The sequence below is a fragment of the Marmota monax genome, unplaced genomic scaffold (genome assembly GCF_021218885.2).
Source record: "Marmota monax isolate L192 unplaced genomic scaffold, Marmota_monax_Labrador192_F-V1.1 WCK01_AAM20220418_F8-fsc00012, whole genome shotgun sequence".
Lineage (NCBI taxonomy): Eukaryota > Metazoa > Chordata > Mammalia > Rodentia > Sciuridae > Marmota > Marmota monax.
This window is the reverse complement of record NW_026695227.1, coordinates 19,800,859-19,825,940: the sequence shown is the minus strand read 5'-3', so window position 1 is coordinate 19,825,940 and position 25,082 is coordinate 19,800,859. Positions and strand designations below refer to the sequence as shown.

General features: G+C 35.0%; 1 protein-coding gene and 1 long non-coding RNA gene across 4 annotated transcripts in view; one reads left to right on the top strand and one right to left on the bottom strand.

Annotated features, from left to right (window-relative positions):
* The window catches only part of Syt10 (synaptotagmin 10), a 60,620-nt gene extending 47,424 nt beyond the window's left edge, over positions 1–13,196 (top strand). Inside the window, exons 5-7 of the mRNA XM_046435885.2 lie at positions 2,176–2,347; positions 5,051–5,180; positions 7,261–13,196. Of these exons, the coding sequence (XP_046291841.1) occupies positions 2,176–2,347; positions 5,051–5,180; positions 7,261–7,332 (374 nt within the window). The 3' untranslated portion in view covers positions 7,333–13,196. The remainder of the gene's footprint in view (positions 1–2,175; positions 2,348–5,050; positions 5,181–7,260) is intronic.
* LOC131423866 (uncharacterized) overlaps positions 1–25,082 on the bottom strand; it is a 169,870-nt gene that overhangs the window by 60,452 nt on the left and 84,336 nt on the right. For all 3 annotated transcript variants that reach the window (XR_009225973.1, XR_009225972.1, XR_009225974.1), the window contains exon 3: positions 3,874–3,977. This is a non-coding gene — a long non-coding RNA (uncharacterized LOC131423866). The remainder of the gene's footprint in view (positions 1–3,873; positions 3,978–25,082) is intronic.

Genomic DNA, 25,082 nt, shown 5'->3' with positions numbered 1-25,082 from the left:
TTTCTAACATAATATGTGAAAATCGGCACAGATTTGTGGAAGAAAAACAATAAAGGATGAATGGGGATGTCAGTAAACATTTGATGAATTAAATAGAAATAAGAAATCATAGTGGAAATATAACAAAGGATTATATTAGAGAGGAGGTTCTATAACTTTGTAGTTCTTCAGAACAAAAACAAGCTAAATTCACATTACACAAAGTATAACATAACTCCAAGTTCTAGTGTGGGGAAAGCTCCAGGATCTACAAGGCACAAAAATAAATATGGAATTATGCTCACTTCTGTGCAAGGATGGAGAATTTAGAACATAAATTCATACTGCCAATATTTTCATAAAAATAAGGGACTGGTACATCAACAACAATGGGTGAAAAGGGATGGGGACAGATGGGATTGTGATATTGCATGTCTCTCGATAACATCTTGATTTTTGAACATGAATTATCTATTCATTTTCTTTTTAATTTGCAAAAAATAGCATGTAGATAAAGGCAGAATAGAAAATATATTCCACATTTATTTGGGGGAAAAATTCTTGGGTCAATAAATTAGAAGAACTTAAGATAAACAGTGTACTCTGCAAATTATTGTTTACTCTTCTCTTTTTACCATGTATCAAAAGAGATCAAATTTTGAGACAAGCAAACAACATTAAAGTTGTAATTAAGTGCAAGATTACTTTTTTATTTATATGAAGTTTTCTTTGGAGGAGCCTGTACTTGGAGAGCACCACCTCATTAATCCTCACAACAGGCTTGTGAATCAACTATGGAGCCAGTAAATTATCCTTGTCAGAAGAGAAGAAATGCAGGCAAAGGCACAGTGGGGATAAAACTATGCAAAGGATAAACTATGCCTCTTTCCCATTGTTCATAGGCCTGAGGGCTCATCCTGTGTCGCAGAAGCAAACTTCTTTCTTGGAACATGCTTCCTATTATTTAAGAAAAAATCAAAATAAATGGGAAACAGACATTAACACTGCCCTGTTACCTTGTCATTACATACATTATTGCCAGCAGCAAAATAGCTTTTTTGTTCCTTGAGGAAAATGCTTTTGAGCTATTTCAATATATTTTTCTAGAGTTTAAAAAGCACATCCTGCTCAGTAAATTAATATTTCAAACATCAGTTTGTCTTATTCTAAAGAAATAATACTTATTACTCTAGAGATAGAGAATAGAGATGATGGAACTATCACTGTACAGTAGCCAAAAAGAGAGAGCGTGCAGCTGTGATTGTTTTACCTGTCCAGCATGCTCACCCTAACACCAGTACTGCTCTCAAAGCCATGAGGCTTCTTAGAAATGCTGTAAAATGTGTAATTTTCTATAATCACATAACGTTTTTTTAAAAAAAAACTTAAGATGATAAGGGTAAGAGAATAGAGATGAAGTTATCTGTGGAAAAACTAGTTCACAATTATTTGTTCCATTAGGCCCATAACAATATAGTAACCTAAAATTTTCTCTTTCAAATAAACCCCACATAAACAATGTCCTATCAGAGCCTTCCTGTGACCACCTTAGAATAAATAGTGCTTTTTATTATATACCATGATGTAGCTACTAAATCACCTTAGTGATCACTTCTTCAATCCAAATTCATCAAGCAACAACACTGTGATTAAAATGACTCTTCTAATTTTACCACCTTAACTAGCCATTGATCAAAATTCTAAGTATAATTTAGTTTTTCCTTTCTAATTTCTACTTATGGTAATTTCATATACTTGTCCAGATACAGTGCTGCTAGTCTTTCACAGGTCTTAGTTTTTTTTATTCTAAATCATTCTGAGGTGAAGAAATCTAAATACCCTTATTCTTATTTGTTTGGTTTACATCCTATAAATCACTTCTAAAAATATGTGCCCTAAAATAGCAGTAGTCAAAAGACACATTAGAATTCTGAACTAGCTCTTGATAAACTACTGTGTTTTCTCTCCTGTATTAAAAATAATGAGGTCAAATTAGTTCTTTTTAGTTTATTCATTATAAATTGCTTACCTTTAAAATAAGAAATCTTAGAGAATCTATTGAATCTATTCAATCTATTTGAACTTTAAACTAGTAAAAGGCCTGACAAACCACTTATTTAGTAAAAAGGAATTACAGTTCTATTTATACTTGATATGAATACTTTCATTTTATTAAAATTACCTTCCTACTCCTAGATCCATATGTCAAAGTATCACTGATGTGTGAGGGTCGAAGACTGAAAAAGAGAAAAACAACTACAAAGAAAAACACTCTAAACCCTGTGTACAATGAGGCTATTATTTTTGACATCCCTCCGGAGAACGTGGACCAGGTCAGCCTCTCCATTGCAGTCATGGATTATGATAGGTACGTGAACCCTCCACTCAATACAGAATAGCCACAACCAGTGCAATACTGGTCTAATTCAGTTTTTCAGGTTATTTTCTGCTATAACAGTGTTAATTTAAGTTGGAAAAGGTATAATTATTCATTTGAAATTCCTTGTTTCTTACGTTATAGTTGTGGGGGGTTTTCCCCTGTAAAGAACTCATCCTTAAAGTTCACCTAAGGCTAGAGAGAGAACGGGTCTAGATATAGTATGTATGGAACACTTTATAGACAGCACTACTTCAAAGTCGTTCTATAGTAATAACAGAGTCCACTCAATAGCTTGTGTTACTAATGGGGCTAGAATGTGAGTATCGTGATGCTCAGTGGAGCTGGATCTTAACTAGCTGTGTGAAAGGGTTCATTACGTCATCCCAGTGGGATTTAGTTTGCCCATTTGTGGAACTTCGGCATGAACCATGAACCATGGAAAGTGAATACTGGTCATTGGGAAACAGATTCCATATGTTCACATCTATCTTAAAACATTACTTCATTGACAGCTCCCCCAGCTCACACACATAGAGTCATCTCTTTCACAAAATAAACTGTATCGGGACAGTTTTGAAGGTTCTTCCTGCTGCAGCTCCTGCCTTCACCCTTCCACTCTTCCCTTAGTCTGAGATGTCCCTCATAGTGTGTACCTTGTTCCAACCACGCTTCATAGCCCAGCTCATGTTAGCACCCTGGAAGTCTTTCTCAGCAGACAAAACTTCTTCCTCTGAACTCTCGTTCCACTAAAGGCTCATTCTCTCATTTGACCCTTCCTGCATACGTTGTTTTGCTTTTTATAAGATTTTTGGAAAGGAATGCTGTACGATTTAAACTACAAAACTTTCAGCATGAAATACATTTATTTATAAGCCCTAATACATTTATTGTGTTTTAAGGATGACATGGTAGTACAGGACATATACAAACACACAAAAAGAATGTCCTTTTTATAGTATTATGAAAATGATGGTAAACAGGACCCTAAAAATACATCAAATATAAGTAGGTAAATTAATGTGCCATCCTCTGGCTCAGAACTACAAAAAAAAAGGCACTGAAAAATAGTATTATTTGTACCATCTATTTGAATCCGTATCAAAGGAGAAAACTGTGGTAACTTAGAAATTAAAACTAGTTCAAATTTCAAATTCTAAACTGTAAATGTTTTCCTCAGCAGCCCCATTTTGTTTTATCCTTACCTCCATTGACTTCTGACAGCAATGAGTGCAAGTAGATACACTTGAACATTTGTCATCCACAACTTTAAATGATCCTTATAATATATAAACAGGAAAATAAAAAAATATTTCTGAAATATACTTGTTCGGGAAACTTCATATTAAAGGATATCAACATGAAACAAATCATACTAAATATCCAGATCTACATTAGTGACAGAAAGAGAGTAATGAAATATTATAAACCATTGAAAAGTGTCTTCAGAGATATATGTAAAAATAACCATATGGAATACCTTTTAAATCATATTCTGTTCTCAAGAAGAAACTTACCACATGTATTCTTGAATCAAATGCCCAGATTCAGCTCCTGCTTCTGCCTCCTACAAAGTGTGTAAGCTCACACCAGCTCCCAACCTTCTGGACATTTAGATTATCTGTAAAATAGAATAATAATGTTATTTGTAGTCATGGGGTGGGAGTTAAGTGGGTCAGAACATTTAAATTACTTAGAACACTGTCTGGTACATAATAAACTTTCAAAAATGTTAAATATTATTATTTTTTATTTGTTCCTGTGAAAGCAGGGCATGAATAAAAACTAGGAATGTCATCTAGCATGCTCTCTGTTGTGCAATAACAATCAAATGTAATGGAACTGAACACAACCCTGCTCTGTTTATTTGTAGTACAAGCAATAATATACACTGATATATCATTCAGAATCAATTAAATATGGTCTTTTATGCAAGAAAATGAATACCGTACCAATGGTGTAAAACCTAAATGTCATTATAAAGACAGTAAGCCTTGTAAAAAGAACAGGGTTTGATTTACATCACTTAAACTTAATAGGACTGCTTCTGAAAAAGCAATGTTTCACACATGTAAGGAACTAGTGGCATTGCCATTCACACTATTGTTATTATTGTGAAATGTGCTCAAATTGAAGAGCTTAAAATGATTTGTGAGTGCTTCTTATCCAAATTCATTTTCTTAAATGTTCATATCATTTAGTTAATTGCTTAGCAAGTTTTTGTTTGCTTAAAATTTTTCATTTGATTAGAAGTGGTATATAGTAGTCCCCATTATCTGTGAGGAATATTTTACAGTATGTTCCACAGATTGCTGAAACCAATGGTAATACTAAACCTGATACATACTATATATAATGTGTTTTCCTATACATACACACAGATGATAGTTTAATTTATAAATTAGGTACAGTATAAGCGAATAAGAGCAACTAATGATAAAATAGAGCAATTATAACAATGTACTATTTTAGAAGTTATTATTTTTTTCTGGAATTGTCCATCTAGTATTTTCAGAGCACAGTTGTCCATGGGTAACTAAAATGACAGAAAGTGAAACTGCAAATAAGGGGACTACTATAATTTGCAAAATGACAGCATCTAGTTACTGTTATGTTTACCATTCATTTAAGATGTGTGAGATTCCATTACCTTTGAAAGTTGGAAATGAAAGTATAATATTCCACAAATCATAGGGTGGGACACAACGAGGTCATAGGAGTGTGTAGAACAGGACTGGACGCTGAGGGTCTTGGGAGAGACCACTGGAATGAAATGCTGGCTTATCACCGAAAACCAATAACACACTGGCACCCCTTGCTGGAGGTAAGCTTGTGATCACCTGACTTCTGCTCTTATCTTTTCAGTTTAAATATTATTTATTTGCTAACCCATATCTGGCATTTTAATATATTCACCTTTTAAAAAGATTCCTCTTGCTTTTCTCCCACAGTCTCTAACATTTAGTATTCAAAATTCTGTGTGTCATGTGGGATCATAGAAACCACTAGACTTTCTGGGCTTCATAATTGATAAGCCCATAAGCACTGCAAGTCTGTCATTTTCTCACAGCCTGAAAATTCACATCAGTGAGCAGTGGAGCAATCTAGTATGTTTATTACTGAGTGGACACTGTATTTTGGTGAACAGAGCTACCTTTCCCCAAGTCCCCTTCCATTTAAGAATCCTTAAATAGACGTAATATCATCTGTGAAAAGGGTCAGGGATATCTCCCCCAGCTCTCGTCAGGAAGACCTCACAGATTTTAAAAATATCAAGGCACAAGCTTTAATGGGTGATTATTTATTGTGGAACCTAGGACAAGTGCCTTGAACCTCTGAGTTTTTTCTGTGGTTCTGTAATGGTAATCAACTCAGCGAAAGTAAATACTGAATACAAAGTGCTAGCAGACTATTAGCTCCTATGAGAACTACTGGTAATACTTACATTAATCCGTTTTTGTTGGGATTTCTAGCCATGAAATAGTTTTCAGTCTACTTGATACAGTGAATGTTGCTAGGGAGAATGACTTTCTTTCTTGTGAGCCTCCTGAAGAGTTACAAAGTAAATCATTTATAGGATTGAGAGGTAATGCAAGTTCAAAAAGGATGTCTAGTAGGTGAAGGATTTCTGCATTCAATTAAAAAAATCATCATAATAGCCACATAGTATATGAATGATATATCTGTCATCTCCCCATGGATAAGATTCTGTTTCTTGTTTTCACACTAGACACTGGGTAAGAGAACAAGAGAGGTTGTACACTGTTATTGATTAAATATATCAATGGGACCAGGTTCTAATCTCAGTTTAGTCACAAAAATGTGACCTTGGCTGTGTTATATAAAACACTATAGGGTAAATTACATAAACACTGCATGCTCAGACGATAGAGGAGAACTGTCATCACAGATATGTTTATATATATATATATATATATATATATATATATATATATATATATATATATATAAATGTTTAGAGTCTTTACCTAACTTCATAATTTAATGTAAATCATAAAAGATAAATGCACAGAGAGAACCCCAGTCACATGCAATTTTCCAACTGGAAAGTTTCAGAAGTAGATACAGATGCATTCTCTGAATAGCTTGTATTAGGTTGTATTTCCTTTCAGTGGTAGCTACTGTCTGAAGTCTCTTCTGATTATTGTAGAATTACTGTCCATTCCCTGCTTCTAATCTTGCTTTTTTTTTAAAGTTTGAACAGTGAACATCAGTTCTAAGAATCTAGAAAGGAAAGCACTCACCTGCCTAGCGCAGTGCTTCTGCTCTCTGACTGCCCCCATAAAAATCACCTCCTGCCTTAGAGCAAGTGGAACACAGGCTTTTGTGTCTAGAACTTCTTATTGCTCTTACACAGCAATTACTGTCACTATAGTAAATCATTATTTTATAAAAAGAACTAAAAGCTTGTCACAAAACGTGAAATTATTCTGCACTCATAAATAGTTGCTGTTCAGTGCTGCTTCAGGTCCCATCTAAATGGCATGCTCTGTGTACATCTCTTTGAAATGTTTGTTTCCCCTCATTTGACCTGAAAAGATGAGTTCCGAAGGATAGGAGAGCTCCTACAGCTTCTCTTCAGAGGCTTGCATGTCATGGGTAAACATTTCCTATTAAAAGGAAGCATCAGCCAGGTACAGTGGATTGGGAGGCTGAGGCAGTAGGACAGCAAGTTCAAAGCTAGTCTCAGCAAAAGCAAGGCTCTAAGCAACTGAGTGAGACCCTGTCTCTAAATAAAATACAAAAAACAAAGGGCTGGGGATATGGCTCGTGGTCCAGTGCCCCTGAGTTCAATCCCCAGTACCCTCCTCCCCAAAAAGAGAAGCACCAATTAGCCATTGTATTTTTTCTGCATGAGGTCAAATAAAATTACTGTTTTTCAGCTACCTGGCCGGGCAACCAGTTTTGATAGTCAAGGATCCTGCTCTTCTCCCAAACCACCTTCCACACCATAATGCCTCCAAAATAAGACCCTTATGATAAGGACCTAAGATGATGTGCTTATTGGATCAGAAAAAAAGTGGAAGGTTTGATTGATTTCCTCATTTAAGATATATCCATGTTAATGAGCAAACTTGATGTGTACTTTTTTTCATTTACTTCTTTTCTGTTTTATAACTTTGAACATCTTAATACGTTTTACTTGAAAACAAATAGTCCTTAGTTAAATAAGGCATTTTATCCTTCATGTTATATGCCTATTAGCACAAAGAGTGTTTTGATATGTTGTAATCTTTGCATAAGCAAAGAAATACGTTTTTAAAAATGAATCCTCATGTATCTAAAATTAAACATAGTTCATACTGCTGTTGTATAAAGTAGTACATGTCTCATAAATGTGGTTTTGATTTTGTTCAACTGTGTTCCTTTCATGTGTACATGATTCCACATAACTTTTAAATGGACATTTTTAAACTTAATGTACCCAGCATTAAGTTCTTGCACATTCAGAATAGTATCACTTATTAGAAAACAGTTTTTTCTTTCATTCTCAGCAAATTACTTGTTGAAGTTTGGTTCTGCCAAACTGAAAAATTTGTAGCTCAAGCTTGTTCTTTAAAACATACAGATAAAGCTGTAAATTTAAAGAATTTTGAATATAAACTCAAGAAATGATATTTAGTAGCTGGAAAGTGGAGGTTGAGCCTTTTTGGCTACCATTTTATAATGTCTTACTGTCACATTAGTTCAAAGATCTGTTGTACTGTTGAACTGATACTTTTAAAATTCTAATAATCTTAATCTCAACTGTAGCATTGGTATTCCTAAGTGAATAGCATCAGTTCATTTTTCAAGCATTTGTAAGATTTCAAGTACTGTGACATGTATTTCCTGTGTGTGACATGAAGCTATTATGTATATCCAATATTTCTGATAGATCACACTAATAGACACCAAAGGTTCAACAAACTGTCTGTGCTCATTGTCATTTAGATTATATGCAGTAATGGTGACTCTTAAACCCAATCAGAAGCTCATCATCGGAATTGGGTATTTTCTTAAACAAAGCATGACTTATTTCTCAGCAAACTATAGAAAAATACCATAGAGTGTAACTTCAACATGTAGTAAAACAAAAAATTTATTCTAAAGGCCCAGACTCCAGTCCTTTTATGAAAGGCATTACCTTCACAAAGATTAAGGACAGGCCACTAGATGAAAAAACTATGCAAATACTTTTACAGGACAGAAATTTCCTTTTCATCAGGTCAACTTTTTTTTTTTTGTCTCATTTCCAGGCCCCACTTGGAAGGTATTGAATTACCCAACCTTACTTTTGAGATGTGGTGCACTACACATAATGCATATTTCAAGTTTATCCAAAATAGAGGTTAAAAATAAAAGCAAGAAAAATTATGCTTGCAATACAAAAACAAATTCATCAGGATGAGAAAATTTATTTTCATAAAATACCTTATATAAATATTTTAAAAAAAAACATAAAATTTTACAAGCCTTGAAATTTTGTTTGCTGGCTTCTTATAAGTTGGAATTATGGTCAATTAAGTTGTAAATATTTTTCAAATTCACATTTTAAAGAAAAATACAGTCTGCCTAAAATTTTTCAAAACTGCCTATGTCACCTAACAAATAAAAAAACAAGAATTCCTACTTAATATTTTTTCATTGAAGAAAATAGAAAAATCTATTTCAAAATACTTGGCCACCTTATCAGGCCTAAAAGAACCACTTATAGTCAGAATGACTGAAGAATTACATCTGAATTTTGGAACTCTTTTACTGAGAAATAGAAATTATCCAATGGAGGATATACTTTTAATATACTGACATTTTTGTAGACAATTATTTTGTTAGAAGATATAGTTATAGCCTATAGTATATTAGCAGTCATATTTCCTTTGTGAGTGTGATATGTATTTTCACCCAAAAACATATTTTAAGGACTTCTTAATTCTTGAAAGCTTGTACTTTCCTTTGTTCCCTAAGGAGAAAAAGCCAATGCTTATGATGAAATAAATGTGAACTCACAGCTAATCAGGAGACTTTCATATGAGGGTTATAGATTAAAATAAGTTTTTAAAGAAATTTTTTTAAAAAATTAAAACCTTTTTTCCGTAGGGATTAGAATAAACTCATAATGCCAGAGTACTTTGTTAACCCTATGGAAGACACTGTGGGAAAGAAATTCACAACTCTGCTTTCATGTCACATATAAGGGATGCTCACCACAAATTGATAGAGAAAAAGGAGAGTTAGGGTTCTGAAAATGTAATCTTACCACATTTAGGACAACAAACCCTGTCCTCCATATCCATACACACCTAACCTATCTTCTTTCAGCTTGTGATTTAAGAATGAAATACTTTTAGTTTCAGTATTTGAAATAAAGTTTGATGTTAGAAATATCCTCCACTAATTTGTGCAGGATAAACTTTACTGTTAGTATTGACACATTATGAAGTTGTACTTTACATATATATCAACTACCTAATTTCAGGGACTTATTCAGGGATTTACCAAAATATGAGTCTAGGAAAAAGGTCAAGTATTGACTCATTAGCATAACATGCCAATGTCCTTTTTAGTTATTTGGGTTTTGTTTTTGTTTTTACCTGATTCATCAACAACCAATCAGGGGAAACAGTAAAATGAATAAGAAAAAAATATCAAAGTTTGTAAAGTATATGTTTTTTTCCCCATAAAACTGAAGAATTGATTCCTTTTTCTCACTAGTTTTCTAATAATATTTTGCTTGGCAGTTTTAATTTTCTAAACCAGGCCATCCCTGTGTCTGGACTTTATTTTATGTGTATTAATGCACCACAGTTCAGCAACATTAGGACTAGTGCCAGGGTGGAATGGGGATGCAGAGCCAAGCATTCACCTTCTTGTGCAGTCTTGAGGAGTGTGTGCACGTTCTAGTTACTGCAGGGAGATCACAACTGATCAATACTGACTCAGGTTTTATATTACAGCAAATATATTTGGACCTATTTGGTTGTGGTATTTAATTGACATTTACAGCTATGTTTATTCTCCTATAATGTTTATTATTTTAAAACTTTGCAGCTCAATAAAGAGCTACCAATCTCTTATAGTTTTCATTTGATGATTAATTACTTAAAAAATGAAACAAACGGACTTGTAGCCCTGTTCCAATTTTTACTATCCATTAAAAAAAAGGTAACTTATTTCAGAACGAGTGCCCAAAAGAATCAAAGACAAAGGGACACATCTCATTACTGAACACATAGCAATTTCTTTACCTTTTCAAAAAGGTTGCTTGCTATCATTTAAGAATGTACATTTTCATAGAATAGAGTTGGTTAGTTTTGTTGTTTGCTTTTGTTTCTTTGCCACATAAGTTGTAACTATACCCAGGTAACTCAATTACCTGATAATTTAAAAAGAAAAATGGGGTTGATAAGAATTAAAGAAAGTCATTCAATCTCTTAAACTAAATTTGAAGAAAACATGGGGATCTGTTTCTTTTTCATCTTGTTCTTCTAGCAGCTCCCTTTAATCTGTGATACTCTAATTGATCTTGACCTTTATAATCTATAGGCTAAAATGCACTGCTGTCAAGGAGAAATGAGTCAAAAGACCTGGAAGTATATAATAAAGTAGGCATCTACATATTTAAATGAGAGGTAAGCAAAGATCTTTAGCCTATGGAAATAAAGATATTAAGATATATAAAAACACTCCTTTGTATTTTAACTTTAGTGGACAGAAAAAAATTCCATGACACAGCATTTAATAGTTACTCAGTGACATGGCTCAGGATATGATTCATCTGAACCTGCTGTAAGGATCTATTATTTAAAAGAAAATGATGAGTTTATGTTTTTCATAGGAAACAGGGATAACTAAAAAAAAATGCTGTTTCCAATATGTTATTCAGTGTTACCCTTTTAGGTAAGAATTTTCTCTCATTAAGATACTTCTGTATTTATTCAGTATTCTGTTGATTAAAATAAATTGTAATTGAATAAAAGATGTATTGATCATTAATTACTTGTCATCTGTCATTAATAGTAAACCAAAAAGATGTGTATTTGAACAGTGGCATTTAACATTTGGCTAAAGTATATTCTCTTCAAAGTAAATGCTCATTTTTACCATGTTCATTATGAAACAAGAAACCAAAATTTGATTTGGTAGCCTGACAACATCAGGCTACAGAGACTCAGAGTAAGGGCTGAGGTGGGATTTAATGATTTATTTAATTCAAACACTTTGAATAGTACAAACAGTGATTGAAAAATAAATAGATGTTTAAGAAAGAAAAAAGAGGCTTCTCATGCCTGAGATGATTTGAATATACTCCTGCCAGGAATAATTGATTAAATCAATTCTGTTTTTACCTATACTAACACCAGAAAGGGTTTGTTATTTATAGATACATTTTATTTGGAAATATTTCAATCTCAAACCCAAAATAATTTCTTCTATAAACTCACCTAGACCATAAGAACCCTCCTCAAAGATTTGAACTATGCCTGACCTTATTACCAGAGTGTAAAAATAGGTCATTTCTTCTGAAATTTTGCTGAGTTGCACCTGCTGTGCACAGAGTTTATTTACTGTACAAGATGGTGAGTTTTACTCAATTTCATGTGTTTTTGTTCCCTCAAAAACAAATTATTGAATATTAGTGTATATCATTTTGAATCCAAAATTGTCCTGTAAGCCTCAAGATTGGAAGGTTAAAACATTAGGTATCTTTGTCACCTTTCTAAATTGTTTTGTATTCACCCCATCTGAATAACATTATAGAGACTGTTATTTGGCTATGATTTTGCTTTAACATAAAGTTGTGGACTCGAAAATAACTATGATCTCTAAGATCATGTACAAACTGGTCAAATAATCATTCTCTATTGCAGACTGCATATTTTATCCTAATTATATTTATGTAGATCATCTTAATGGGTTCATTATAATTTCTATTGTTTTCTTTTAAAATATTCTTTAAGCTTTCCATTTAAAGAACACAGTAGTCTCCAGTGTGAAGAGCTTCACAAACTCTATTACTGAATAAATAAAAAGCAGGTAGAACAACTCTAATATATAAAATATTTTCATTTATACCTTGTTTGATAAACAAAAAGTCCAACACCCAAGTTGGTATCATTGGCATAAGCTTATTATCAATGTCTCCAACTAAGAGCAGTGATTGACTTTATCTGCAAATGCAGAGAAATTACAGACTGCAATTAAGTGAAACCATAATTTCAGAATGAAGAATAAAGAAGTCAAAATAGAAAGGAACTGCCTCATGTTGTACTTGGGATGACTCCACTCATCCCTCTTCCCCCAAAATGGATATTTATCAATTATTCTATACTGGCAGGAACTACTACAATTCATTTCACACATCAAATAATTTAGATCCAACATATCTGATCTTTCTTTATATTCTTCAGTCATTGTTCATAAGTGACTTTTTAACTGAAGTTTGTGGTTTAATACTTAGCCATTGTTCAAATCAGTATCTTTGACTTCCATAGTATAGAACAAAAATTTTAAAATCTTTTGAAATTCATGTTTCTGGCTTTTGTACCTGGTAACCAGCCATTTGTGAAACTTGACAGCATATAATTGTATAACTTAGAACAAATGTTTTTGCAACCACCTTTAAAAGATGTTACACACTGCAGTATTTTTACAATGTCTTCTTTGGAATGTGTGAACATATTTGTCAGGTTCAGATGAATTACGTAACAATGAAACCTCAAAGCTGTTATGAAGTATAGTTTGTGATTTTTTTGTAACAGAAAATGGAAAAGCACTTGAAATATAATTTTATTGTTTCATATGTATTTTGAAAAAGAAATAAAGTGATTACAAATTATTTTTGTCTGTCTTTGAAGAAAACTTTTCCAGATTTAATTTTGGAACCTCTGTTAAGTTTTCATTTAATGTACATTATTTTTGGTACACATTGATAGTGCAGTCATTCATTTTTCAATCAATCAATAACTCAAGGACTGATGATAGTTCACAGCCCTCCTATAATACACACTGTTGAGGAGCATAAAGGTGTGACATCATAAGGGCCAGGGCTGAAATAAAGTGAAGAGAAAAAGCATAGCAAACTTTTTAAATCAAAGTTTTACAGAGCAAACTTATTTAATCAAAGTTTTTACACTGTTAGAGCACTTGCCTGGCACTTGGGGATGGGATAGGGTGCTCTGGATTGGATCCTAAATATCACAAAAGACAGAAAAATTCACATAAGGAGAGCCTTTAGATATATAGACCCAAAGACCCAGAAAAAAAAATGTATATTTTGATTTAATGAAGAATACACAGCAGTGTAGAAATGTGATTGGACACAAAGAGAAATGGTAATTGGCTGAGAGGGGAAAACCTAGCAAGGCCCTCCTGTTCAGATTCCGTGTGGAATTTCTTCCTCCCAGGTATAGGGCAAGACCACTTCCAGAATGAGGGTTTCATGATCCACTATCCAACAAGATAGGTCAGAGAATTTCTCTATGGCCATCTCTAACAAAGAAAGCCTGGGGAAGACAACAGGGACATTTTGGGTTCTGTGGCTGGCTACTGAGGAGAGGAGCTCTAGTGTCTATGGACTGCCCTCCAAAAAGGACAGCAGGAGAAAGGGCTGGAACAGACTGCTCTGGGGCCCTTTCCATGTCCTTCAAAGTACTCAGCATGACAAAATGCCATTCTTTGCATATCATGTTCTATGACTCAAAATCATTTTATAACAAAATTATAAACTTAAGTTCCTTGATTATTTCCATTAAGAAGAAATAAGTCAAGCATCAAAAGAGGTAAATATTATTTTCACACATTAGCTTAATCTTTTTACCAGTGAAAGAGTTCCAAGTCCCTAGAAATACCTCAGCAGGTGATCCAGTATTTGGAGTATATCTGTTATTTTGCTTGTTATTTTTTGTTGTTGTTTATTCTTTGCCTCAGAGTTTCAAAAATATTTTCCTAAGGACTGTAGGCATAAGCCACTGGTTTTAGACACTCAGTAGAACACTGATTCAAAGAATATTATAATTGTTAACACACCAGGGGTTCCACACCTGGAGTCACTGTTTACACATATGAAGAAATGCAGCTAATAAGAAGAAGCAAGTAAATAAATCTATTTCTCTGTCTCAGATACAGAAGAAGGAGCCAATGATTTGACTTGTCTAGCCCTCCTTAAGTCCTTACATCCCAAAACTGTGAGGTACCAGAATAAAATATAAATTGCTTCTTAAAAACAGTCCAACTGCCACTTTTTAAGACTTTTTTCCCCCACATTTCTTCTCAGGAAGGATTTATATTTGTATTCACACTGGGCTAAAATTTATATTCCTGCTAACAATATGTGACAGTTTCCAAGTACCTTAGTCAACATTGACACTGTTGTTCCATTTATTGCCAACTTGAAAATGAAGAAATGATATCGATGTTTTAATTTATATTTGTCCTTTTTTTTTTTCTGCTTGACCATTTTTTACAAATGGACTGACAATTTGTTTTTCATTGTTTATGTCTTTTCCCAATGGCCTTGTTGGGATTTTCTTTCTCAATTATTTTTAGAGGTTTTTGCTCCATTTTTAAAAAATACATTCTTCACATAATCATTTCTCAAACTTAACTCCATTCTGCAAAGCAGAAGGCATACATTGGGTAATATTCATAAAGGCAATTTGTGCAATATGTATGAATCAAGAATATATGTTGAAATATACATGTGAAGACGTGTAAAGCAAAGTACAAACAAAAGTTTTCAACTCTTGAAAAGCATGAGTTTTTATCTTGACAATTTCCAGATGATTTGGGGATGTAACCACTGGTATTTTTCAAAGAATTAGAAATAATCCTTTTCATGGAAAATCCATTATTTATGCTATTGTTAAAAATTCTTTTTTGTGCTACATTTGAACAGTTTTGTTTCTATCCACTCATGAAGTGACACAGAACAAAAGGAACCTAAATCCATTAATGCCCACAGAAGCAAAAACCAAAACTCTAAACAAAAACCACAAATCAGACTTAAAGTTATCAGTTCAGGCTGCAATTAGAGATTTTTCTTTTTAATCCACTTTTCTCCAAATAAATATAAATCATTCAGAGTCCCAAATTTGATGATAAATTATGTGAAGAGAAACCAATTTCCATATGAATACATTAGTGGATCTAACTGATCAGATTGTTTTCATGAGCAAGTTTTGGATATATAAATATTATTTATGTGTATATAAATTAATATGTAATATTATAATTTTATAAACTGATATGTAAATTATATATTATTTAAATATATATAAATTTCAAGATATACATGACTAAAATTTTTGCTTTAAATGGGAAGCCTAGACCTGAGGCAGTGACAGGAGGAACTCGGACCAGAAAGTGAAAGAGCTAACAGATAAGGATCATATTGAGAACAAAAAAAACAGGCCCCCAAACTGCATGTCTCCACACATGCAGTCTATGTAAATGGTGCCATCAGGAACACACAAATCAACCACTTCACGTTAGTAAATATCAAGACATACTGAAAATGAAAGCTACAGAGTTGCCTCAACCAGAAGCTATAATTAAACCATAGAGAAAAAAGTTGAAGGCCATATTTTTAAGTATTGGTCATGTAGCCTGAAACATACAGAAAGTGTGCAATGCACCAAGCACAGTGTTCATTACATCCTTATCTCTAATGTATACAAAATCTCTTTGACATATTATGATGACTTGGGGGAATTATTGAGGATTGAATCCAGGAGTACCACCATGAGCTACATCCCCAACTCTTTTATTCTTTGAGACACAGTCTCACTGAGTTGCCTAGGCTAGCCTTGAACTTGTGAACCTCCATCCTTGAGCTTGTGAGTTGCTGGGATTACAGTCATGTGCCATTGCACTTGTTTAATTATGAGCATTTTAAAGATGGAGAAAAATTAAGACTCAAATCAATTAAGTGGATACACAGGTAGTTAACAAGAGAGCACAATTTTGCACACAGACTTTATTCAAAGTGACTTTTTGTTCTCAATAAGTCATGAACTCTAAAAACTAATATTCATACAATTTAAAATATTTCCAAATATATATATATTTTTAATTTCTTCCTACAGGGTATATAGATTTCATCACCACCATTCAACATGGATGATACTTTTGGTTAAGACAGGTTAAGCAAAAACTCAAGGCAAGAGGGCTTGGCCTCAAATCTATCTTTGGCCCTTAAACAACATGCACATTTTATAACTTTTTGCTTTTTCAGTGGAGTACACTCATCATACTGGTAAACAAAAGAAAACAAAGGTATCATTTCCTTTTTAGGTAAATCATCGAGATGAAAGATGTATAAACCTCATTGACAGACACTTCACTCACCTATAAATTGAGATCAGTTAGATGCCCGACCTATCAATCAGCTAATGTATGTACCACTTTTGTGACATATAAAACTCTATGCAAATATTAAGACACTAGTTTTAAGACACTAATATTTCCCATCATTAATAGCTGAAAGTCATGGATGATGATATGAATATTTTAAAACCCATAAAATAGGTATCTGTGCAGATCAAGTGTCTAAGAAGGAACTAGATGCCAAGATGAACCTGATCTAACTAAAAAAGAAAAGAAAAAAGCAAAGAAGGATAGGGAAGGGCAGGGTCTATAGGCTCAAATCCCAGAGAAGAGATTTCTGTTAATCATAATTCATATTTTTATTATTTTCCTATTATCACTACCCTCATTCAGGATGTGCAACCTCTTTCTACATTTTGTAAATCTTGAGAATTGGTTTAAAGACATCTACATACTCATAAAAGCCACTGTCTACTACACAGATCCATCTCGAGAAAATGTATATCTGAACATTAAACCCTCTTACAACCTAAATAAAGAACTTAAAGGGAACTTAAAAGGGAAAGTGATTCTAGAACAACTGGAAATCTATAGGAATATAAAACAAAAGGATATGATATTTGACCCTTGTAAACTATCATACACAGAAACTAACTTCATATACACAACACTGAAATGGAAATTCCAAAAGCTACAAAGCTTCCAGAATACCAGGCAAGATATTTTTGTGACCTTGTAGTAGGCATTTCTGGCTGAGATCTGTTTTTTTCTTAGAAATGACTCAACTTAATTGCAGAAGGACCTATAAGTGTAAAGATTTAAATTTTCTCCAAATGATCTCAAAGCAACTCATAGTTTCAAAGTAGCTTCAATCAAAATTCTAAGCTTTGTTTCTGTTTTAATGGAACTTGACAAGCTCATTTTTAAATATGTATAAAAAGTAAAGTATTATAAATAGCCATTCTACTAAAAATGGAGAAAGATGAAGTAAGGCTTAATCTAACAGAATCATATCTTATTCTGGATCGATAGCAATCAAGGCATTCTGGTACCAATGGGAAGACAGACAAAATGACAAAAATAAAAATATGTCAAAAACTTATGAAAATTAGATGTGTAACAGGGGACATACCAAGTGGTGGGAGGAAATGGGACTATTTAATAACTGCAGCTTAAGAAATTATTATCCATAAGTAAAATGCAAGAATGACTCCCATTTTTGTCCATTTACTAGATTCAAATGAAATTCATTGTCAAATGAAAAATTACAAAATTCTATTGTAATGTATAATTTGGAAAGAAGGAATGGTTAATGTCGCGACCCCTTGCCCGCAAGGAAGACGCAACTCAGGAATCTTCTTTCAGCAGTTTATTCAGGCCCTTGATATTTCTTCTTCTCTCCCTCGGATGCCCCTCCCAGCCTTAATAAAGCATCCCAAGCCCCAATGCAAAGCTGCCGCGTGGAGCTTTCTCACAGGGTGGTGTACAGGGTGGTGAAAAATCATGTGCCAACTCTCCCAGATAAGGAGTTGTTTGTCACAGACCACAGTGGAGCCAGCGTCATCTTGTAATGGCGACCATAATCTGCAGAAACGGCAGAAGCGGCTCACCACAGTTCCCCCTTTTCTGTTTTATTAAAACAATACAGGCGAGAGTAGAGGTCCTATCCCACTGTGCAGAAGTGGCTGCATAGTATGACTCAGTCCCAAGGAGGGCCCTTCCCCAGATCTGAGGCCATATCAGCCGACGCCTTTTTTCGTGGGGCGGGGCGTGAACGCGTCTAACCCGCATGCAATAGGACATGCTCTCCTTGAGGTCCACGTCAAGGATCACTCAAGTGCAGTGCCTTGCCTCGCATCCTGTATCGTGACGATGGTGGGCGAAGGGGGATAGCTGAGGCTGAACTGTGGCTATTTATAATGACAAATAAGTTGACAGCACCCTGAAAGAAAGGCACGAACTTCAAGGCGATAGAAAAGTACTAGTGTGGAAACCCATCTGCGTGCAATGGCAGTAAGACCGGCAGAGTGCAAGGGCTTTCCAACACTAAGAGAATAACAAGGAAAGTCATGTCGATCCCAGTGCAATGTTATAATAACTTGGGGTGTAGCGACCATGACAAAGGTTTACTGCTTAAGATGCGCAAGCCAGACTTGAGGCGAGTTGCCATTTTCTAAAGCTGCAAGAGCTTGTATGATCATAGCCTTTTCTTGTGCATGGCGAGTCTTAAGGCGACAGAGAAGCCACAAACAGAGCACAACACTGAAGCAACACATTGCACCAAAAATGCCTACTCCCACCCACTCTTTGAAGAAGGAAAAAGCAGAAGATATCCAATCGGTGAATTGACCCAAAGTCACTGGTTCGACACGGGTACTATTCAAAACAGCAATCTGAGTTAGTTGAGACTGGATCAAGTTTTCTGCTTCCATGGACCAGGTTCCGGATAGATACTCTCCGATGATGCGGGAGGCATTTCTGGAATCATTAAATCTGACAGAGGTTATACATAAATGTGCACGTTGATCAATACAACCCAAATGTACTAGGTCAGACAATTCCTCAACTTGAGCTTGAAGCAGATCTATCCTTTGATTAGCAGCTAGAATCCCAGATAAAGTGTGTTGATTAATTCTACTTTGAGATTCAAGTATGGTGGATGTTTGTTGAATAACCTGATTAATAGTGGCAGCAGTTTGTACCTGGCTGGCCATGGCTACTCCAGCTCTAACTGCTGCAGCAGCAGATACCGCCACAGCTGTCACTATGGCTGCCGTAATTCCAAAATCTCTACGGGCTCTAATCAGTTCAACAATAGGAAATGACTCTGGATCTGCAGTAACCGGGATCGGGACAAAGGTTGGAAATTTCATAACCATTGCCATAGTCCAGGATCCATTCCAACACTCAGACAAATAACAGGTAATATTAGAACAATTAAGCATCCCCTGTAATGTAACATTAGCCAAAAGAAACAGGAACGGAGATTGGAGACGGACTGCTGCGGAGGGTAATGTAGCATTAGATAATTGTGAATTATTTGCAGAAATTTTAAGCCTCCTACCTCGCTCCGAGTCTTGGGTACTGCCAGAAACATTAAACAGCCAACTTTGGACTCCTAATATTTCCCTGGGGAAACACAAGCGCGGACTAGACTAGCCCAATCTGAGGGAGTCATGCAAAATCTAGTAAGTCCCTCCACCTGAGTGAGAGTGAAAGCGGCATCTATGCCATAAGTGCGGACAGATTCTGCCAAGGTTTTAATTAGCTTAAAGTCTAAAGGCTCATGATATCTTCCCCTGTTATTGTCCTGAAATAGAGGGTATGCAAGTCCCATATCTGTATTAACTGTCCTCCAAACTTGTGCATGAAAAGATCTCCCGGAACCTTGGCTCCCCCCCACATACGGAGGTGGGGCAATCGGCACCATATCTTCTTCTAGATATTCTACCTCCTCCTCCTCAGAGTTTTGTTGACCAATGTTAACTCCCTTCCCCTTCTTACAGTAGGCCAGGGTGCCCTGTGTCTCCTTTTTCTTCTTTTTCATTTTTATCTTATGTAGTTGTTGTAACAATATATCAAGGTCCTCAGAACTCTCTGAGTCGCTTGTGTTCTCAGGCGTTTTTAATTCGGTCAAGTCTGGGTAGAGCCTTCTCCTATTTTTATCTTCAGGCTCTTTTGCCTTCTCACTACTGTTACTTTTAATACTCTCTGCCACTTCACTACATGATCCTTCAGATTTTTCCTCATGCAGCTGCTCAAGAATAGCTTGACCCTCACTCACAGCTTCCTGGCATTTACCATCTGTAAGGCAACCACGGACCATTTTCCAAAGGGGTATCACCCCACCCTCTAATATGCCCTGCTCAGAAGCAAAGTCAAGATCTTTGCCTAATTTATCCCAACTAGGCACAGTAAGGCTGCCCGAAAATGCAAACCACGGTGCAGCGATATCTATCTTCTGTAAAAATCTCTGTAAAGTACTATGTTTCACTTCCAGTCCCTTGGAACGTAACAGGCCATCTAGGGCCAGGAGAAGCGGACTTGAAGATGCGGCACCCATGACACAACAACAAAGGAAGCACAAAAAAAAGAAAGCGAAAGTACACAGTGCAGCTGCAATAAAATGTAAGGCTCTCTCTTTCATTACAGAGGAGCTGTCCCGCTTTGGTCGCGGATCCCACTTACTAGGGACTAACCCCGCTTTGATCGCGGATCCCACTTACCTGGGACTAACCCCGCTTTGATCGCGGATCCCACTTACCTGGGACTAACCGGTGCACCACCCCTGACTGCTGAAAGTTCTGGTTCCCGGGTTTCGGCACCACTTGTCGCGACCCCTTGCCCGCAAGGAAGACGCAACTCAGGAATCTTCTTTCAGCAGTTTATTCAGGCCCTTGATATTTCTTCTTCTCTCCCTCGGATGCCCCTCCCAGCCTTAATAAAGCATCCCAAGCCCCAATGCAAAGCTGCCGCGTGGAGCTTTCTCACAGGGTGGTGTACAGGGTGGTGAAAAATCATGTGCCAACTCTCCCAGATAAGGAGTTGTTTGTCACAGACCACAGTGGAGCCAGCGTCATCTTGTAATGGCGACCATAATCTGCAGAAACGGCAGAAGCGGCTCACCACAGGTTAAGGCACAAAACATGCTCTTCATTTAAAAAGATCAATACATCATATTACATTAAATAACTTATTATCAAAGTACAACTTTAAAAAGTAAAAAAGCAAGACACGAATTGAGGACAAGACATTTACATTGCATATAATTAACAAAGGGATAGTATCAAGTTTTATAAATAGATCTTACAAATGGGCAAATATATGAATTTACCTCATCTTTCCCCATTTTTAGTACTTGATATGATTTTGTTAGATTAAGCCTTACCTCATCTTTCTCCATTTTTAGTCTTTAATGAAGGAGGAAATGAGTATAGAAATAAAAACAAAGAGATGCTGCATCTCATATCAAGGAAATGCAAATAAATGTTGTAATGAGATAATTATGTATAACATTAATTGACAAAGTCTAACAAAATTTTCTCCACAGAGGTGGTCAACCAATTGAATTCATAATACACTTTATATATGCAGGTGTTCTGAAACTGTATATATGCGTACATATTAAAAGACATTTGAAGAATTAATTAAACAAAATCAGAAAAGAATAAAAAGCCAAAGATTTTAAAAATAGAGTGGTCACAGTATTAATTAATTGTCTCTAAGGAATAAAATTATTGAAACAATACATTGTTTTAATAAATACTAATTCATTGCAAAACTTACCATACCATAAAACTTTTAAGAGAGAAAACATGGTATAAAACATGAAATGATAACATAGACTTAAACATCGCATTTCACCAAAAAATGGAAATTAAATGGGAAGGATGGAAGAAAAAAAAGATCAAGTTGAATTTATTATGATACACAAAGATAGTTAATGGACACCAATAGTCAAGGAAAATAATAGGTGATGATATATTTACCTGAAAATAGGTATTACTGAAATGAAAACAAAGTCTATATCATATAAATCAATGAAAAGAAAAAACATATAGTTTATATAGCAAAAATAAAATAAAAAGAAGGAAAACAAGAAACCATTTAAAAATAATAAATTATACAACAAGAACATAAGAACAAATATTAGTTAAGGTAAAGGAAGTGGAATGTATCACATATCAATAATGTCCAATAAAATAAATAGCATAAATATTCAACAATAGGACTTCTGCCCATACTGAATTTAAAAATAAAACACACACACACACACACACACATATATATATATATATATATATATATATATATGAAATATAATATATATACATTTGTTTGCCAGCAGTTTCTTAGGTTGTTTCCACTTCTTGCTATTGTGAATTGTGTTGCAATAAATGTGGGAGTACAGATATCTTTATAAAGTGATGATTTTGTCTCCATTGAGTATATACCTAGAAGTGGGATTGTTAGGTCAAGTGGTTCTGAGTTTCTTCAGGAACCTCCACACTCCTTTCTGTAATGGCTGCACCAGTCAACATTTCCTTTTCTCCATATTCTTGCCAATATTTATATCTTGACTTTTTGATAATAGTTATCCTAATGGGTGTGAGGTGAGATCCCCTAGGGATTTGACTGTGAATTTCCCCTGATTATTAGTGTTATACTTTGGATATGAAATGTTCTCCTAAGGCACATAAGGTAAAGATTTGGTCCTGGGTCCATGACACCATTGGGATATGATGGAACCTTTAAGAGAGAGGCCAGTGGAAGGAGGTTAGTTGCTGGAGGCATGCCCTTAAAGAGGACACTGGAACCTCCAACCGCTTAAGTCTCTTGGTTTCCTGACCATAATTAGATGAAAAGGGCTCCTCCAGCATGCACTCCTGCCATGATGTTCTATGTCTCTATGGGCCAGGAGCAATGAGGCCAACAAGGACTGAAACCTCAAAAGCCATAGACCAAAATGAACCCTTCCTTTTATTAAGTTGATTTATCTCAGGTATATGTTACAGTGATACAAAGTTAACTAACATCACTAGAGATGTTGAGCACTTTTAACACAGTTAGCTATTTTTGTGTCTTCTTAGTAGAAATATCTGTTCAGGTTCTTTCCCATTTTTTAATGAGGTTATTTTTTTCTGTTATTGAGTTATAAGATAATTAATAGTAACCTCTAATCAGATATGTGGTTTGAAACTATTTTTCCTAGCCTTTAGGTTAACTTTTTCATCCTGTTGGTTGTTCCCTTTTCTATTCACAAGCTTTTTAGGTTGATATATTCCCATCTATTTATTTTTGCTCTGCTGGTGTGATATCCAAAAAAGGGAAACAGAAAACAAAAAACAAAAACAAAAACAAAACAAAACAAAAACATACCCAAGACCAATATCAATGAACTTTCCCCTTTGTTCCCATCTAGAAGTTTTATTGTTCAGGTATACATTCAGGTTTTTTAATCCATTTGCAGTTGATTTTTTTTTTTTTTTTAGAGTAGTAGATGGAAACTTTATTCACCAGTTGGTGGTCTGGATTCCACAGCTGGTGGGCCAAGGGGCAGATTGCAAAACTATACCCTTTGACCCCCACCTGGGATTTGAGTACACCTTTTATAGTCCAAAACCATATTAATCATAAGTGATTATTGATATGATTAAAAAGACCATAAACAAATGTCATGAAATCTAAAATCATAAACAGAAGGGGAAGTGGGTCAAAATGTCCCTTGAGTGCAAGTTAAAGAAGGATTACTAACATCTAGACAGTCTGTCTCTGACAGGGTACATGGTCCATGAAAAATGAAAATCGAGGAGAGAACAATTTTACATTGTATAAGAATTGCCATCTTGTGCTGCCAAACATGCTATGCTAAGCAAATACTGACGCGTACAGAGGCAGGGCTTTCACATGGGAGAAACAGTTTTTACATGATGTGGAGTCTCAGGGCAAAATGGAGTCTGTTTGGTCCTTACCCATATAGCCTGGCCCATGACATATGTATGTACACAATGGTGGGAATCACTATGGTAGATTCATACATGTACATAGGAAAATTATTTTGGATTCATTCAACTGTCTTTCCTTTTCCTATTACTCCTCCCTTCCCTTCATTCCCCTTTATCTAATCTAGTGAATATCTATGCTTCCCCTCTCCCCTCTTATTGTGGATTAGCTTCCACATATCAGCAAAAACATTTGACCTTTGGCTTTTGGGGAGGATTGGCTTATTTCACTCAGCATGATAGTCTCCATATCCATCCATTTACCTGCAAATGTCATGAAGTCATTTTCCTTATAGTTGAGTAATACTCCATGTTCTTTATCCATTCATCATTGAAGGTCACCTAGATTGCTCCATAGCTTAGCTATTGTGAATTGAGTTGCTATAAACATTAATGTGGCTGTGTCAATCTGGTATGCTGATTTTATTTTTTTTATTTTTTTTAATTTTTTATTGTTGGTTGTTCAAAACATTACATAGTTCTTGATATATCATATTTCACACTTTGATTCAAGTGGGTGCAGTTGACTTTTATATATAGTATAAGAGTTCACCTTAGAAATTCCTTTGCATGTGGAAATTTAGTTTTCCCAGCATCGTTTATTGAAAAGACTGTCTTTCCCCCATAGTTTTCTTGATTGACTAATTGAGGATTAGTAAACTGTATATGTTTGGGCTTATTTCTGGCTCTACATTTTATTCCACTGATCCATATTTTGGAGCGGGGTGGGGGGCAGTTATTATAGTTTTGCAGTATAATTTAAAATTAGGGAGTGTGATGCCTCCAACTTGGTTTTTCTTTCTCAGTTTGATTTGGCTACTTGAGTGTGTGTGGGAGAGAGAGAGAGAGAAGGAGAGAGAGAGAGAGAGATTCCATATGAATTTTTGGATTTTTTT